Below are 19,879 nucleotides of genomic sequence, written 5' to 3'. Positions count from 1 at the left end.
AAGAGCAAAGGAGAGTATAATAAAGAAGAAAAATGAATGTACGACACACTGATTTATAGCTGTATGCCTACCTGAAGCTACAAAACAAATCAATTGAACAATATTTGAGTTGTGGGAAAATGTATCATCTCCCTTACACCTTGTCTTTTGAAAAAGACTTAGCCATATCTTTCACCTCCAACATTTGGAGAACAGAATAGCTCCCATTAATATTTGACATGATCCTTCATTAATTTTTTAAGCATCTCAGAATACTCAAGATTTCAGAACACAGATCATCCCTGTTCTGGAATTAAAAGAAACTTTATGATCAGAAAAAAAATGCACGGATAAGTGAGGTTAAAAGGAAGCAAGTGTTAGGCCTCAGTTTCACATTCACTGCAGTCAGAAGACAATCACTTAACTTCTAAGCACACCACTACACAATGTGTAGGTTGTCAAGTCTTGGCTTGCTACCTCGCTTTCCCCTTCTGCCTGGAATAGTTGAGTTCCTCACCCCCTACAGATGAACACGTAATGTGGAAAAAGCAGTCACAAAACTTAAAATGACCACTGAAACCAGTGAACTGTGCCCATGCAGCCCTGGGCAACGTGTCCTGGACTTTTTGACTAATTTTGCAGAATTCCCATTTGCCTGATGGATATACATGTTGCATAAGTTAGTTTTTAAGGGTTATTTTAAGGGATTTTAGAAAGTATAAGGGAGCACTAATACAATTAAGTCAGGTATAGGCTTTTTGTGCTTTAACAGTGAGATCAATTACAATGCATTTATATACACAGAATTTTATCTTACACTAAGAGTTATCCCAGCAGCCCTCACAAAAGCACTGGTTTCAATATTATAACAACAGAAAATCACACAACAGATGTAATCAGAAAAGAAATATGACTTCACTTTTTAAATCTGATGAAGTTCCATATTTCCAGAGGAATGCAGTGTGTGTCCAGGCATTCAATAAAAAACCTGTAGCTTCTAAACAGTAAACATCTTTTCCACTTTGCTGCACCTCCTGAGCCTCCTACAACCACAACTACCAAAGAACAGTGTGCATATTGATTACAGGTGTATGTTGTCTTTGATCTAGGCTAAATAGAGAACTAATGCTAAAAATGTATCTCTTCCTCTGTTCCAAAACCCAGAAAAACTACGTCCATATCCATGTGGCTGGGTAACTACAATCACCTCTATCTACTATCATTTCTGGCCTTGCATTAAGTCCTCTTTAGAATAAGTGAATTAAGTCTTGTTTTCATATAAACACCTGCAGCTTCTAAAGAGTAAAAGCACATTAATAATCAACAAGAGGACTATTCAAAACATACAGTTCACATGCAAACTCACTTTATTGTAACTAAAGCATTAAAGCACAAAAGAGCAGCTACTTCTGAAAGGTCACGGTGCTGTTCAGTATGTCTTGATTTATTCTCTTTTCACCTACAGGATAGCAATAATAGGTATTGTTTAACATCATTTACATAATCTGCGAGCAGTAGAGGAAACAGTTCTGGGGAAAGTAAGAATAAGGGTGGAAAACGAGTGCACACAAGGCCCACACACCTCAGAGAGCTCCAGTTATCAGCAAATCTCTTTTTACCCTCAGGTGTTTGCTTGGACTGTGACTGAGGCTGGGTGGTAAACTAGGACACACACAAACAGTGAGACCCACCCAACTACCTACCACATCAGTTAGGACACCTGTATATGGCGTTCAGCTTTATGAAGATCAGAAAGAGGTCTTTGTGTGTTTTGGCAATGCTAGAAGCAGAGACACTTTACAGAAGGAATGTAGCCTGATCTGCAATTGGAAAGTGTGCCAGTGATGGAAAGAAACTCCAAAGCAATCTTGTAAGAGGCAGCTTGCTGTCACCATGGTCAGTCTCAGCAAGCAGGGTCTAACTTTTTGCATTTGTCAGCTCTTCATAAACATTGTGGGAATTTCTGCTGTTGTCAATTTAAAAAAGAGACATCCATCTTGACACCTCAGCCCACAGATATGGAGAGAAGGGGGGAATAACAAGTATGTTAACTTTTCTGACTGTGACAGAAATTGGAAACTTGAAAGCACAAAGAATTTAAGATTGTATTGTAGAGATATTACATCCAGGAAGAATACCTAGATATGTTCCACCGCAACGCTGAGCATAGCAGGGTACCAGAAACTCTGTGCTCACTCACTGAAGACTGTTGGGTAGATTGCTACCAGGTGAACCTTGACTGACCATCAGCAGACTTTTGGTCCCAATAGAAAACTGATCAAGATTCAGATCTGAAAAGGGAGTGAAGAACCCGGCATAGGACTGAGCTGAGAATCTGGACTGCTTTTCTGATAATTAAGAGAATCTCTTTAGCCAGCTTGAAACAGCTGTATTCTTGTGGTAAGACCATTCACCAACTGCACTGCTTGGTCTGGAAGCAGAAGATCTGACATTACTTGTTGATTTCTAAGGCAAAGAGAACTACTATGAATTAAGCCTAATTTTGCAAAATCCATTCTTGGGCCACTCCTCTATGTTTTCCAGTTCTGGGTCAAAAGTAAAGTACATCAGAGTGCCTAGAACATCAAATGCAGCATTCTCACAGGATCTTTAGGTTGTATTCGTATATCGACAAAAATGACTGATAGTTTTCAGATTACTGAAAATGCTTAAGTGCTACAGGGAAAAACTGCTCAATTCACATGGTTTAAATCAAATAAAAATCAAAGTGTTTCACTGAGTTATTAATGATACATAATTAATCAGCAATCAGTGAACTATATATTTGGGATCAGTGCCAGCACTATAACTGATAAGTCTCAATGCCTGACACCAAATGTTAAACATTTTTGAGACCCTTCTATGATTAATCCCCAAATCAACAAGTCAGCTCAAATCAACACACATGACATACACATAGTCGGATGCTCCTGCTTTACGTGTGCCCATCATTCCCTAAAATTTGCTGATTTACACACTGGAGAAAGAGCATCCCACAAAATCATATACGCACACTCAAGGTGCAGGTCCCTGCTTGGTGCACGGTGTACACAAGGAGCCCACTTGTTGGAGGCAGGCTGTTCGTGGCATTCAAAAGGGAGGATGCTCTGCCTTTTTGAATTCTGAGGTGGAGCTGATAGTAGTCTTCAGAAGAAGAAAATGCTGAGGCTTTTATTGATAGATATACCAAGCACATGTTTTAAAGCCCAGAAAATGGTTATCTTCATGCAACAAAGACACCTGCTGTGAGGATGAGCTGAAAGAAGTCACTTGCTGGGAAAGTGACAGGGATGAAGTAACACTTCTGGCAATGCCTGGTCAGAATTCAAATGACAAGGTAACAGGGGAATACAAAAAAAAGATCAAGCTTGAAAAGGCAGATAATTATAATCTCGAGCACATGAACAGATGGCTACACCATCAATCAATGAATAAATAATAGTGCAATCTGACTTGATGGGATGATTGGATGAACTCAGATGACACCAGGTACACTCCACCTTATATAACTATATACCAGCCATGAAGAAAAGCAGGATGTAGCACATTTGTGCCCTACAGAATTGAAAATACAAAATTAGCAGTCTTGTATGACTGGGTGTATGAACACCAGTTGTATTGATGACTTTACGTGTAGGTTATCAACGAGATAGAACGAGCTACAGAATGGCTCTACAACTGGCCAGTAAGAAGGGGGGGAAAAGCAAAAACAGAAATGCAAAAGAACAAGAGCAAATGGCATTGTGCCTGCTTCTTTGAATGGAAAGAAGCACGTTGCCACCAATGTCGCTGTTAGTCACACTCCTGTGCAGCCCTGGCAAGTGATTTTAGTAACGTGTCACCCACTTTGGTCCTTCCATTTCATGCTTCATAGTTAAATTTCATTTCCACTACTGAAGTACAATGGAATTGTTAGCTATACAATATTTCAGATGCCACTGCAAATTCAATTACAGTTTTATTTTGTCATTTGATATGTCAGTAGAATAGAAACAATCAAGAAGATTGACACTGATCATAATCTCAATTGTCATGCCCAGTCCTTGACAGAGGCATAAGTTAGAAAAGGTGTCAGTCATTCAAGACTCCTGACTCTCCAAACTATCATGGAACAAGTGCCAAGATGGTGGAGTTTTCTCTCCTTGTAAAAAAAAAATAAAATAAAATAAAATAAAATAAAATAAAATAAAATAATAAAATAAAATACTACGCTTTGCAGAACAGTATTTTCTGGAGAGAAGGATCACTCTTAAAGACTCACTTAATTTAAGAACTAACACTTGTGGCTATGCTTTTATAAGGGAGATATGTACAGAATCTCAGAAACCATTATTTTTAATGATCATGTTACATTTTCTTTCAGCATTTTTTAAAGTGGTGTCCTAGCCTATTTTAAAGGAGGTTTCATTTTTTAGTCACACTAGTATTTTATTTTCTATCTATTGGCACTGCAATAGTTTGGTGTTTCTGTTATTTTCTGCAACATGCTAGTATTTGCACCATCAAGGTTGCTCACTTTGTTTGAGCATGCCCTGTTACTTCATACACATTATGAGATGAAATAAAAACAAAGAGGCAAATCAACCTAATTTCTGCATAGTGGCAATTAATCCCTTGTTCCTCTAGGATGTCAGAATAGGTAGTCATGTCTCAGAGCAAATGAGGACAAGAATAATCTACTGTTTTAATGGACACAAGGGAAGCACTTCAAAATCATTTAATAGCTTGTTCTTCTATTCAACAAATATTTTAGAGGATTGCAAAGGCAACAGTCAAAAGTAAATATCTCCAAATACTGTTAAAATTCATGCTAATAGTTTTGCAAAGAATGATTTAATGGCAATAAGTAAACACCTATCCTTATTACAAAAATGAATACAGAATAAAGCAGAGAGAGCATAATCTACAGGTACTGGATATCTACCAGAAAATAAAATCAAATTACAGGTTTACTAAAGTATAATGTATGGGCTACATTACTTCACCCTGCACTGTATATTACAGTAAAGCATTATGCTGCAAGTTTATAAAGGACACAGTAGCATTTACAAGGTCAAAATGAAGAGTTAAGCAAGTATATATTTGCTGCTGTTAAATACTTCTAAACTAAGGCAGTTATATTGTAGCCACTGCCTGTATAGCAGGACAGCAAAGTTATATACAAGCAAGGAGGCCAAGAGGGGCCCAAGTTAAATGACTTAAACATCCACAGGTTCTTGTGTCCAAAACGGTGATTCAAAAAATAGCCTCCTAACAATGGAAATAACCAAACCTTGGCAAGATCCTCCTTGTCCAGCCCTAAGAGATCCAAAAGGCTGTGTGTTACACAGAAAAGAGAGGTAATTTATCAATGATTGATATTCTCTGAAACGTGTAATCCACACACATATTCAGAATACAGGTTTTACCACAGACTGAGACATTTCTGTCTTCAGAGTAACATTAACAGCCGTGTTCAGGCTCTGCAGCCCCTTCTGTTATATGCCAGAATATTTGTTTGAATATTGTCTTTGTTTCATACAAAGTATTTTCACATTAATTTTTGTTCACCTACAAAACCATGTGTAGGCAATAATATTAAAGAGTTTTGAAAGAAAAGGAAAGATGAAATGAATGAAAATGAGGGAAAATGTGTATATCAATTTTAACTGCTAGGAAATAAGCTCTCTGTCTTTCACCAAGAAGCCACACAAAGGTGGCTCCAAACTGTTCTTCACATTCATAGTTCCTGAGCTGGGACCGTGTCTTTCATACAAACAGCACATTCAGGGCCACTCAACATTGTCTGAGTATTTCTTTAATGGCAGCAGGGAACACTGAGGCTGTGAAAGGAGTGCTAAGTGGCTGGCTCTGTAAATATCAGGAATGGAGATATTTCAGAACAGGATTACTGAATGAGGTCAACAAAGCACGTGGATAAAGGAGATGTGGTTGAAATAGCCTAACCTGAATTTTTTAAACGGCTTTTGAAAAATCCCTTATCCAAGGCTTCTACAGAAACCCAACAGTCAGAGCTTTAGGGAAGGTCTTTATGTTGATAAATAACTGGTTAAAAGACAGGAAACAGGAGGTAAGTAGGTTAGCCAGACAGCTCTTGCGATGGAGGGAGGTCATTAGTGGAGTTCCACAGGGATTTGTGCAAGGGATGCAGTTGTTCATCATATTCCTAAGTAACCTTGTGAAATGGGTGAGCAGTGAGGTGAGAAAGCTTTATAATGATATTAAGTTATTCACAGTAATAAGGATGATGACTTGCTGACTGTGAAGAACTGAGAAAGGTCCTTATGGAAGTAAGTCCCTAGGCAATAAAACGGCAGATTAAATTCTTTGTAGATGAATGCAAAGTGATGCACAAGGGGCAAAAAAATTCTAGCTTCACATATGAAACAAAAGCCCTCAGCTGACCATTATAGCCCAGGAGCAAGATCTTCAGGTTATGATAGATAGTGCCACGAAAATGTCATCTTAGTGTCCCATACTGTTCCATAGCGCCCTCCTCCCCCATCCTTCCCCACACTAATAGGAGCTATTAGGAAAGGAATAGACAATCAGGTAATATCACAATCAGCTACAGGCCTAACTAGCTACACCATCACCAGCCATGTAGGACGTATTAATCTCATAAGATGGGAAAATACAAGAGCCCCCTTCATCACGGAGTGAAGATAAAAAATGTCCAATAAAGAAAAATGAAAAGAATGGAAGAAAATACATTTCTTTCAGCACTAACAGAGCCAGAACATGTAACAGGGTGACATTTGTCCTCTGGAATAACAAACACAGAAAACCTGGTATGTCCAAAAACAGCAGTAAAGTACATCTCCTAGAGCTTTTTCAGTTAGCACTGAAAATCTCAGAGAACAGAAAATCTTACTCACAGAAGAACAGATAAGCTTTTTCAAGGCAAGCAGCATTCCACTACAAGTTACATGTCATGATATATAGCCATGATCCTTCAGGGGAACTTAATGATGTGTCTCTGAGGCCTGAGAAACTTCACACACCCAGGGAAATTGTGTGTTTGGGCTCAGTATCCTGTTCCACTAATAACGAAAGGTAGGTGTGGATTCACCACTCAGTAATAACCTTTTGAAATCCCAATACTATGTCCTCACAAGAAGTCTTGGGTAGGTCTCTTCCTCCATATCTACCCATCCAAATGGATAGGATGTTTGTCTCTGTCAGTCTTGGACAATGGGTCAGCGGAAAAAGTGGTGACCTATCATTCTTCCATCCAGACCACTGGAAGTACTACTAGTTCTTCTGCTACGATGGTCAAAGACAGAAATGGTGCTAGGAGTATTCATGGCCCCAGGTGAGGGAAGAGTCCAACTGAAATTAAGTGAATTCATCAGAAAGAACAGCTAGGAATTCTGACAGTGATTCAGCTTACACTCTGGGACACCGTGACAAGTACTGCACTAAAGCAGTGTTGAGAGAAGTCTTAGTTTCTCCATTAAAAAAAAAAAAAAAAAAGCACGGGGGTACAGATTTAGTAAATACTGTTTTGATAAAAAAATAAACGAAACCATCCCTTGAGTCTATCATTGCTCCTGATGATGTGAGTCAGAGGAGTCTCTGTTGCTCAGTGATCTCTCAAACCTTCTTGAGTATCATCTAGCAGTTAATGAGGAAAAAGAGAATTTCAATTAAATTACTTTGCAGCAGGAAGGTAAATGGGAATAGGATGCCCTGTCAACAGGATCAGCCCCTGATAGACTCATGAAGTTCAGTGTCAGTCTCTGGCTGAAGTTGACTGCTTCAGCTTCTTCAGCTTTTGATAATACTAGCAGTCAAGGTATAAGGACCTTGTCTGCACTCCTTCACACGTATGTAGGGCTTGTAGGCAGGGATATGTCATTAATCTAAGCAGCAATGACAGGTGGTAAGCAAACCTCTCAACGTTGTATGAGCATCATTCATAATGCAATGCTAATACGTGATCTTTGGAGAGCCCAAAGAGCCATCACCCAAAGTGGAGGACAAAGTATTGACAGTCTAAAAGCCAACACAGCCTGGAAAGAAGCAGGGAAGCAGAGTGTTCCACCCCACTAGGGAGTTGCAAGGAACAGAGGAGGCTCTGAGTGTACTCTGCCCTCTCTGTCAATATTCAGTGCCATCCACTCCTTTAGGTAAATTTTGAGCATGCTTTACCACACATGCTCAGGACTGGGTCCTCACAAAACCACAAGTTTTTGTAGCAAGTTGCTCATTTTTACAGAGACGGTCAGGAGGCCACCTAACTCTAATCATCAGAGATTCTGCCCTGGCATGAGTTCTTTCCCCAGCCTGCTCACACTCTCCCAGATGAAAGCCCTAATTTTTAGTTTATAGGCTTGTCTGGGTGAAATCCAACCTTTTTTTTTTTTTTTTTTTTTTTAAAAGCTATCCTACTGTGCCAAATCCTGTGGCTTCTGCCTCAAAAGCACTCCCCAGGAGAACAGTATGCATTCTATTTGAGCAGGAGACTATGTCAAAGCAGGTACTTCCCTGGCTCCAAAGAGGAAAAAAGAGAGGCAGTTAGTGTATTGAATCCATTCCTCTCTTCGCAGACCTATTTAGAACATCTAACACTTCCTACAGACTTCAGCAAAGATGATTATTAGTATTAGAAGTTCTTGTCTAGAGGTGCAAAGGTGAAAGGAGGCTGCGGTGAGGAGGGTGTCGGTCTCTTTTCTCAGGTGACAAGTGACAGGATGTGAGGCAATAGCCTCAAGTTGCACCAGGGGAAGTTCAGACTGGATATCAGGAAGAATTTTTTCACAGAGGGAGTGGTCAAACACTGGAACAGGTGGCCCAAGCAAGTGGTGGAGTCCCCATCCCTGGAGGTATTTAAGAGACTTGTGGATGTGGCACTAAAGGAAAAGATTTAGTGACGGGACTTGGTAGGTCAGGTTGGACTTGATGATCTTGAAGGTCTTTTCCAACTTAAATGATTCTATGATTCTATGATTTTATAATACGTAGGAATCCCAGAGAAGACTCATGTTACTTTGATATTGTTTCCATCCTGGGCTTGACATGCAGAAAGTCAAGCAAATTCAAGCAATATAAAGTATAAACAACATGACTATTTATGTTCATATAGAACAAAATTGCTAAAGTTAGGCTGTGTGAGGAATTTTCACCAATGTACATGCTCTCCACTGTTCCTAATACCTTTACACCTGACACTGTATATTTTTGATGTTCCTAGGCTTAGCGGCCCTTAAAAATCGTCATTTCCATAGACTGATTCACACACTTTGTCTAGAGATTTGCAAAAACTGCCCACAGAATCACAGAATCACAGAATCATCTAGGTTGGAAGAGAGCTCCAAGATCACCTAGTCCAACCTCTGACCTAACACTAACAAGTCCTCCACTAAACCATATCACTAAGCTCTACATCTAAACGTCTTTTAAAGACCTCCAGGGATGGTGAACCCTCCAGTCTCTCCCAGTCTCTCTCTCATTCTTTAGTGACAACTCCGTCCTGCACTGGAATTTGATTTGGCACAATCCAAATTTTCCTCCACTGCTGAAAAGACTTGAGAGGGTTTTGAGTACACAGGAAAGGGAGGATCAGAAGTCTCATGACTCTTGAATCAAGCCATTTCTATGTTTTATAAAGTGCTGCATGTAACAGGGTTTTTTGTTTGTTGGATTGGTGGTGTTTTTGTTGTTGTTTTGTTTTGTTTTGTTTTGTTTTCCTTGAAGGAAATGAAAAAAGAGGGACTTAATAAGTGTAATATTACCTAATGTAGTGTGACTTACATGACTCTGCTGTCAGAACTCTAAGTCATGTATGTCTGATGAACATGACCCCTCTCAATTCAGCTTAGCTTATGCATCAACTTTACTTACATAGTTGTATAATGCTATTGAAGCCCATAAAATAAAGGGTCAAGTTAAAGGCATCCAGAAGTAGCCCTGAATTTTACTACTGATTCAGTAAAAAACCACATTAATGGTCACTATCAGTCAACTCACCAACTCTGCAATGTCCTTATTGTAAGCTTGCATGTACAGATGGTTTGCTCTGCGCTTGATTTTCATGGCCACCATTTCACAGAGCATAATTTTTCTTGGACAAACCACTGACACATACTAAACAATATGCTGAAAAAAATCCTTGATGCTTTTTTTTTTCTTTTCTTTTTTTCTGTCTGTTGTACAGTATGTTCCAAATATGTGGAGGATAGAAGATAAATTGATGTAAACTCAGACTCCTCCTCTAAGACTATTCTTATAGTTTTATAGACTATAGCCTTAGAGTCTCACAATGATTCTTATTTGAAACTATTCCTATAGTGTTTTTTCCTAACACATACCAGAGCCCTAAAATTCATACACCTTGGCTTGTTCCTCTGCTAACATCATAGGTTATTACAGTCACTGGCTACATCCAGTGCTCAGATATTTTTTTCCTTCATGTTTATATGATAAGTGATATACATTCATCATCAGGCAATGTTCCCTGTTTTAATGAACCCCCTTAGAATTATGTTGATCATTTTGAATAAACAAACTGAGTTATCAATGAATCACTAGGGAAGAAAATGATTTAGATTAATTAAAAACAAACCTGAAAGCTTAAAAATCATGAACTCCTTTCCCCAGTTTAAATGAATGTCATACAGACTTCAGTTACTAATGTAACAGTCACAATTGTTATTTCTTACCTACACTAATCATAAAATCTAATGTTACTTAAAAAAAAAAAGAATTCACTTTTTATTACTTTGTGTTTAAGAAATGTTTTTCCCGAACAATAAAAACACATTTGCATATGCTTCATCTTGTTACCAGTTAACTGTCATTTTCTGGTTCTTTTTCGCTAAATAGGTAATTGGACAGCCAACGTTTCAGGAAATAACTTTTTTAACAACTATAATCCAAGTGAAAAGCAGCCTCATAAACACATCTAATCTTTTGTAAAAGTTTATTCCTCTAAAGCTGTAAATTAAAGACAAATTTGATCTGATAGTTTCAATTCAAATAGGCTACCTTCAAATTCTGAGAAGTAACAGGTTTCCTTTTTTTCTCCTACCTCCATTTCTCTTCATCACATCATTCAATTAATTGTAATTCTTTTTAATCTTTTTCATTAGACTTGTTTTTCTTAAATTATTACTCTCAGTTTCACCAGATTGCCAGTCATGATATAACTTCAGAGCAAAGAAGGGCTAGTGACTGTGCTGTCTTTACATAAGTCAACGGCAAAATTCCCCCTCATAACAGAAGGAACAAAGTGATGCCCCAATTCATTTCAACTCAAACTCTTTAGGATTCCCAGCTAATTAAATACCCTGCCATTATGCCACTTTGTCATTTGTCTTTTTTTTTTTTTCTATTTCTGAGTTGAAACACTTGAATACTTCAAGAAATGGAATTTCTCCCTTCTCCTCTCCTCTTTTCCTTGAAACACAAAAATTTAGTCCTTCTTTTTCTTTTAAGACATAATATTGTATTTCTTACCATCCATGCTGTGACAAAATCTCCCATCCAAGTCCCAACTGCAGCTACCTTCATAAAATTTTCATTCCTGATGCCCATGAAGTCTGTTATAATGTATGCACTGTGGAAACAAGAACACAGACTGTAAGCTAAACACGTTGGCTTAATGCAGTTATAAAGAATTTGTTTTAGTGACAAAATTTATGATTAACTGTGAAAGATTTCCCATTTCCTGCATAATCACTTTTTCCGGTAGATCTGAGTCTTGACATACTACTGAACTAGGATGGGTCAATTCCAATGAGAAATGGAAATATGAATCTGATTTTACAGCCCACATCTCTTTTGAAGGTGCTGAAATAACTATAGGCAAAGGCTTTAGGATTATAAACGGCTTGTAGAAATGAAAATAATTTTACACTTTTTACCTCTTTCTCTGTACAAATGGAATTGCAACATTCGCAGTATTGGTGACTTTGTAAAATCTTTATGATGAAAAATGAAAATATTTAACTTCTATTCAAAAGCTAATTGAGTCCCTTGACTTTTAACTCTACCAGGTATGCAAATATATGTTTCTAAACACAAGAGTGCAAGCAATAGAGAATTTCAGTAAGAAGCCATTGTTTCTTGATATATATAATAATGTATTTCCATACATAAATTTTACTTAAATCCTAAAGAACTGCTTTCATTTTGTTTAAATAGTGCAATAGATAGGATTTAAAACCTTACATGGTAATTTGACCTCTACTCTTAAACTCATCATGAAGATAAAAGGACAGTTAAGGAGATAAAATTAATTGTGCTGGATTAAAAATTCTTTAAGAGAAAGCACAGCTTTTAATGTAGTCATATCCTTGGCTAAAAGGCTTTTACAGTATTTAGGAAGACACGACTCCCCTCAGGAGCTAACGCATTGAATAATTATAGCCATTATATTTTAACTTCCCAAGTGATATCTGTGTTTTCAAGATACCTGGAAACACTGCTTATATAATGCTATGCCTATTTAAGGATATGCACAACCAACTCAGTTGCATGTAACAACTTCTTTGAACATTAAATTATTCAAACCTTACCATTATTATATACTCAATGTTGTAATTTCTAGGAGCTAGGGGATGATATCTATGCAACTGGATCAGTGCAAGTTGACCTCTCTGTCTAGAGCAGTCTTATTAAAATCAAAACTTTTGATCAGGATACAGGGTCTTGTTCACACAACTACATGTACAGCACTGAATCACTACTTAGATGTAAGTTAGTAAGTTGTAGAGTATAAATGTTAATGTCAGTGAATGGTTTCATGACAGATGTGTAAAATGGCATACTCTAATGGCTCTTTTGATTATACACATTTGGTGACCTTGTAGCTAATATGTTACTAAAAAAAAATACCATGCATTTTTTTAATCAGTTGAACATCTAATCAGTTGGCTTAGAGTTTCTGCTGGAATGAAAATAATAATAAAATGGAAAAAAAAAAAAAAACACACATTTTTTTCCGAGCTATTTTTAATCACGTTCCATGTAGCTAATAAGATCATTGATACTCTAAATTTGTCATGTTGCTAATAAAGATCTAAGAACACAAAAGCAGCTATACTGGGGCAGTCTAAAGTCTCTCTGTTCCAACCTCCTGTCTCCAAGAGAGGGCAATAACAGATACCTAGGAAGGACTGTAAGAGCAGACAAGCATACGCTTCCCAGATGCATTCTCCCAGTCTCTCTATAACTGGGAAACAATTGGAATTCTTTTTTTTTTTTTTCCCTGCATCTTGGTTGTGTCAAACTTGTAACAACTTGTTAAGCTGAAAAATAGTCAGGTCTGCATTCCTTAAGGAAGTGTCTCATTAATAAAAAAGGCACAATGTGAACATCAGCTGTAAGAAGCGGACCCCAAAAGCAACCTGGGTATCTTTATCATTTTCATCAGTGTGAAGCGCATGCAGAAAAACATAGTTCTCACCTTTTTTTATTCCCATTTCTCATATGCATTATACATTCTCGTATGCATTATACATAATTACAGGTGTACAGAAACTGGCTGAACTCTTGCACAGCACTGATGAAAACCAGGCCACTAAGGTAACTCCTATAGCCCATTGCATATAGTGAGCTGACCACAGCCACCCACGGCAGGATGATGTATACAAGACAGGTTATCCAAAAAGGCTGAAACGCAACTGGTTACTGTATATAGGTATTAACAAGTAGAAGAGATAACAAACTAGAAATAAACTTTTTTTTTTTTTTAATGGAAATTGAAATTCTCCATGTAGTCACTCGTTTTCACTAATGTTAAAAGTATCTCAAGGCTTACAGTAAGGTTGAACAAGGTGGATACAATACTCAAATACATAGAAAGGACTTGAAAGCATCAGATCATCCTAACAATCCTTTCTGAAATTTGAAGTACGAAGATTTGAAACATGAAAGCATCCGAGAAGCCTAGTATAAATTGTGCATCATAATCTATAATGAATGCCACAATTAAATATGCAAATTGACAGAACTTCAGTTAGAGTTAAAATGACATTATTATGAAGAAACTCATAAGAATGTCAGCTGTGTATATTTTAAGTGCATTTACTGATTAAAATAAAATTACAACTTTTTATGGACCATGCAAAATATTTTCAGGACTATCCCTGCCTTGTTAGGAAAAGTAATGAAATACACTTCTATTTTATTAACTATTAGGGAAACATCACTCCCATTTTTAAAAAGGGTAGAAAGGAGGACCCGGGGAACTACAGACTGGCGAGCCTCACCTCTGTGCCTGGGAAGATCATGGAAAAGATCCTCCTGGAAGCAATGTCAAGGCACATGCAAGACAAAGAAGTGATCAGAGACAGCCAGCATGGCTTCACCAAGGGTAAATCATGCCTGACCTAGCTGGTGGCCTTCTACGATGGAGCGACTGCATCAGTTGACAAGGGAAGAACGACTGATGTCATCTACCTGGACTTCTGTAATGCCTTTGACACAGTCCCACATGACATCCTGGTCTCCAAATCAGATATGGATTTGATGGGTGGACCATTCAGTGGATAAGGAATTGGCTTGAAGGCCACACCCAGAGAGTGGTGGTCAATGGCTCTATGTCCAGGTGGAGGCCAATGACGAGATGTGTCCCTCAGGGGTCTGTCCTGAGACTGGTACTGTTTAGTATCTTTATCACTAACGTAAACAGTGGGATCAAGTGCACCCTCAGCAAGTTTGCAAATGACACCAAGCTGCGTGGTGCTGTTGATACAATACAAGGAAGGGATGCCATCCAGAGGGACCTCGGTAGGCTTAAGAAGTGGGCCCGCGTGAACCTAATGAGGTTCAACAAGTCCAAGTGCAAGCTGCTTTACCTGGGTCGGGGCAATCCCAGACACGAGCATAGACTGGTAGAAGAACTCATTGAGAGCAGCCCTGCAGAGAAGGACTTGGGGCTTCTGGTGGACAAGAGGCTCAACAGGAGCCAGCAGCATGTGCCTGTAGCCCAGAAGGCCAACTGCAGCCTGGGCTGCATCAACAGAGGAGTGGCCAGCAGGGCGAGGGAGGTGATTGTGTCCCTGCCCTTGTGAGGCCCCACCTGGAATGCTGCATCCAGGTCTGGGTCCCCCAGCACAAGAAGGATGTGGAGCTGTTAGACCAGGTCCAGGGGAGGGCCACTAAGATGATCAGAGGGCTGGAGCACCTCTGCTGTGAAGAAAGGCTGAGAGAACTGGGGTTGTTCAGCCTTCAGAAAAGAAGCCTCCAGGGTGACCCCGTTGCGACTTTACAGTACTTAAAGGGGACTTATAAAAAAGATGGAGGTGACTTTTTGCTCAATCAGATTAATGACAGGACAGGGGGAAATGGTTTTAAACTACAAGAGGGGAGATTTAGATTAGAGGTTAGGAAGAAATGCTTCACTCAGAGGGTGGTGAGGCACAGGAACAGGTTGCCCAGAGAAGCTGTGGATGCCCCATCCCTGGAGGTGTTCAAGACCAGGCTGGATGAGGTCCTGGGCAACCTGATCTAGTGGTTGGCAACCTTGCTCATGGCCAAGGGGTTGGAATCAGATGATCTTTAAGGATCACCATGGCCCTTCCAACCTGAGCCATTCTATGATTCTATGATTAGCATTACATCCCAGTCTCTGCAGTATTATTTTCATTTAAAAACACAAAGAGGAGATGACTTGTTTTTTAAAATATGGATTTGGGGCTGCTAAAAATGAAAACAAAATAATCCACTTTTAATTCTCACATTTTAATATCATGCAAATGAGAGTAACTGACATTTTTTAAAAAGCCATGCTTGCCTCATGATGTAACATGGGTATTTATTTTACCAGTAAAAATATATATTTTACAAAGTAAAATTAGTTCTATTTTGGAAAAAATCCCCACAGTTTTGTCTCTTTTAGCTAGCGATCAGAGCAGTTTTCTTTAACTGGTTACTCTGTTTCATGGCTAAGACCCAGGTCTGCCAGGAGGGTTATGGCTGTTGGGTTCCAGATAGCTTTCATGGTCCACCTGGGTTTTATATAGTTTGTCAAAAGGATTCTGTTTGTTTTGCCATACTCAAATTCTGTAGCAAGGTACATTCATATTACATGAGCAGCACAACCTAAGAAAACACTGACTGGAAAAACACAGCAGTTAAAGCTCATAACAGAGCAAAAAGCTCTTCAGAAACAGAGAGGATAACTAAATAATTAAAGGCTGAGGAGCCCATGCTTGTGAATTCTATAGATAAAGGACAAGCTTGTAACTGGGATTTGCGACAAACCCACTATTAATCTTTGATAATAAAACTGGAAGCTGCTAAGCAATGGAAACTGCTCTTTCCAGGCCAAAGCCTGTGGAAGGCAGACCGCCTTTTTCACACAACAAGATAAAGCAAAGGAACCAAAAGACAAAAAAAAAAAAAAAAAAAAAAAAAAAAAAGGAAAAAGGGGAGACGAAGTAGAAAGACATAGTTCTAAAACAGTCCCAAAAACATCATCATCAGGTGATGTCTACATCCATGTTGTTGCAAAAGGTAAGTTAATAACAGGCGATCAGAAAACAATGTACAAGCACAACGTATTTCATCACTTTTTGGAGTTCGTACCAGAGTATGCCCAGAACAGACAAAGAGGGAAACAACAGCACTACACCCAGGGAAATTTTTCAAAGAAAGGGAGATTTCAATTTTTATTTAATTTTTTTAAAGATGGATGACACTTCAGCAGCCGCCAAAATGACTAACAGCCTGAAAGTACACAGAGCATTTTTAAGATGGATACAGACGTACAAGCCACAGTGATGCTATCAACATTGTTACAGGCACTGAAAGAAAAGCCATAGATGAAGCTCAAGGCTGAGGTGGTGTCTTCCTGACCATCACATGAATTTAGACACTTAGTTTTAAGTGTAAGCCAGAGATCCAAACTCTCAATGAAGCCTTAATCAAGATAGTAAGTGAAGATTAGAACATGATTCGTCCTTACCCTACTGTAGACATGCTAGGTGAAAGATTTGTATACCTTTTGTTACTGCAGGATGGCTAGCATGTCAAAACACTAAGTTCATATACCAAAAGCCATTGTTAAACCTAGGTGACTACATCGTTGCAGGTGCTGTGACATATCCTGGTCTCCAGCTGATAATCCAGATGGATCTGGAACTCCAGTAAATCCCGTGACACATCTGACAATCCAGACACATCTGAACTGAACCTAGATCTAAATGGACTTCAGTGAGAGTATTGACACTTATGGGAGGTTGTAGTTGCCTCAGTGTAGGTATTTAATGCCTACAGTGCATTGGTACTTCTTAACAATCCTTCAGATGACTTTTTGCATACTCCAGAGTATCTAAGGCACAGGGCTGGCACATAGCACACAGCATGTTTTGTACAGAGTCTACAGGAACAGCACCCATGGAGTGGTAGCTTGAGGCTCTTCCAAAAGGAGAGCAGGCCTAGGTGTCTTATCTTATGAAAAGTGATCAAAAGTCTGTACATGTTCTACAGTCTGATACATGCTGTTCTGAGGCAGTTTTATTAGCTGGCATTCCCCCTAAATAGTCAATTATCTATTGAATTCATCTTCTTTGGTGCACCTGACAAAGTGGAACTTGCTGACAATGGCCAACAAGTGACAGCATGGGGGTTCACACAGTCTGAAAAGATGTGTATTTTGACATATCACTGCAAGCTTCTTGATTTAGCAGAGGCAAAGAGTGTCAGAATAGCTGAAAACACACAAAAGACTGTAGATACAGTTCCTCATCCATATTTTGCACTCTAAAATGACAGAATGGCAAATGAGAAACATGGTAGCACTTTGCTCAGCTGAAAAACTACCCCTCTGCTGCCAGAAACTAGAGTCATCTGGAACAGGAAGATGCTAAGAGACAGGATCTACTGACCTATAAACTGGCACACCATAATGAAAATGGTGTTAACACATAGCTACCTGCCAACAGTACAGACAGCACAATACCTAGTCACATAGTCACCAACCCTTCCCAGTGAATACTTTGGAGGTACAGATGAAATTTTTTCTATGACACCAGAACAGAGAAAAAAGAGGCACTGAACCAGATATTTGGCTTGACAAGGCATCAATGAGGTAACTGCTACTAGAGGCTCAGCAGGCCTACAAGACACAACAAAACAAGGATTCAGTAATGGCTTGACCACAGCAGGGCTCCCCTGAGACAGATCCATGGCACAGTGCAGAACACCTGAGACTAATGGACTGAGGCTGCAACTGAACACTGCTTGTTGGTAACTTACTTATACATGTTTTCAGAAATCAGGCACCAGAACTGTAATTCTGAAAACTTCTGCTCATCAGCCTACAGGCCCAACGGCTGCCTAACACACTCTGGGGAATTAGTCTTTCAAGCTCCCAAGCCATTTAAAGTTCCGCTGCTAGGCATGTACATGAGAGTCTCACTAACCACAGGAATAAGCATTTTGGCTTCTGGCCCACATCCTGTATTGATTGATATCAATAAAGTAGTTACTCCTCCACTTGGTTTGCCTGCAGAGCTCCATCTGTGAAGTGTTTTGCAAGCCTGCCTAGTAGACAAGGCCCATTGAAAAATGCAGCAAACACTGAAAAACTCAGCAACCACATTTCTACCTGTTAATGTAGAGAAGTGTATGTACCTAACTTAAATGGTAGGAAACACATGAGATACAATCACTCGTCCAGGGAATACTGGTTCAATCCCTTTCCAAGTTAGAGAACTGCATCTCACTATCAGAACCCATAAGAAAAGAGGATGAGAAATACATGTTTCAGCCTATTCTGGTGAAGGACAACTGAAGATATATATCTCATACTACAATTGCTGGATTTGAGTGGGGTACCCCTTCACAACTTCCACATATGAAAAAGGAACTTGCTTTCTTCCAGTTTTAGAGCAGTTCATTATTTTTTTCATAGTAGCTGGTATGGTGCTGTGTTTTGGATTTAAGATGCGAATAATGCTGATAACACACTGATGTGTTAGCTGCTGCAGAGCAGTGCTCACACTAAGCCAAGGACTTTTCAGCTTCTCATACCGCCCTGCCAGCGAGGAGGCTGGGGGAGCACAAGAAGCTGTGAGGGGACAGCAGCAGGCCAGATGACCCAAACTGGCCAAAGCGGTATTCTATGAGTAATGCTGAACAATAAAACTGGGGGGAGTTAGCCAGGGGGGCTGCCACTATTTGGCAACTTGCTGGGCATCAGGTGGCAGGTGGTGAGCAATTGCATTGTGCATCATTTGTCGTGTACATTCTATTATTATTATTATTTATTATCATTATCCCTTCCTTTTCTGTTCAATCATCTATCTTTATCTCAACACATTAGTTGTACCTTTTTCTGATTCTTTCCCCCATCACACTGAGACAGGAGGGAGGGAGCAAATGGCTGTGTGGTTCTCAGCTGCCTGCTGGGTTAAACCAAAGCAATCTTTTCTAGCCATCATATGAGCCTCTACAGAGGCTACAGAGACTCAGGACAGGAGTCTGGATTAGATCAAACGCATAGGATAACTAACGTGCTGAAAGTAAGTTACTTTAAGTTGAGTAAGTTACTCAGGTAAATTGGCTTACTAGAGACCTGTTAAAACAGGTTTTAAAACACATTATTGTCCTTAATATAGCTCCTTGGGCTAATGGTAATCTTTGTGAGTGTTGACATACTCCCAGAGAGTTTAAATGTCAGAATTTGATACACCTACATTTCTTTTTTTTGGCCAAACTTTAAATGACACAAAATCAGAGAGCATTAGTGGCTGAATTGGGAACTGAACCCAGATTTCCCATCTCATAGATGAGCAACGTCCCCCATCACTGTGCTAAGTGCTTCAATGCAGAATGCTCTACTACTCCTACAGGCTCCGCTACAAAGCCCTTCCTACAGATGAGACAGTCTGAGAAAAACAGAAAAGATGACTGACAAGAGAGTTTGACAAATTGTTTGATTGTTCAA

General features: G+C 39.2%; 1 protein-coding gene across 4 annotated transcripts in view; it reads right to left on the bottom strand.

Moving 5' to 3' along the window:
• Positions 1-19,879, bottom strand: part of TMEM117 (transmembrane protein 117) — a 211,883-nt gene that overhangs the window by 105,734 nt on the left and 86,270 nt on the right. For all 4 annotated transcript variants that reach the window (XM_050716931.1, XM_035544103.2, XM_035544104.2 and 1 more), the window contains exon 4: positions 11,440-11,539. In XM_050716931.1, coding sequence (XP_050572888.1) covers positions 11,440-11,539 — 100 coding nt within the window. The remainder of the gene's footprint in view (positions 1-11,439; positions 11,540-19,879) is intronic.

Source organism: Cygnus atratus, chromosome 1, assembly GCF_013377495.2.
Source record: "Cygnus atratus isolate AKBS03 ecotype Queensland, Australia chromosome 1, CAtr_DNAZoo_HiC_assembly, whole genome shotgun sequence".
Classification (NCBI taxonomy): Eukaryota; Metazoa; Chordata; class Aves; order Anseriformes; family Anatidae; genus Cygnus; species Cygnus atratus.
This window is presented reverse-complemented; position numbering and strand designations above follow the sequence as displayed.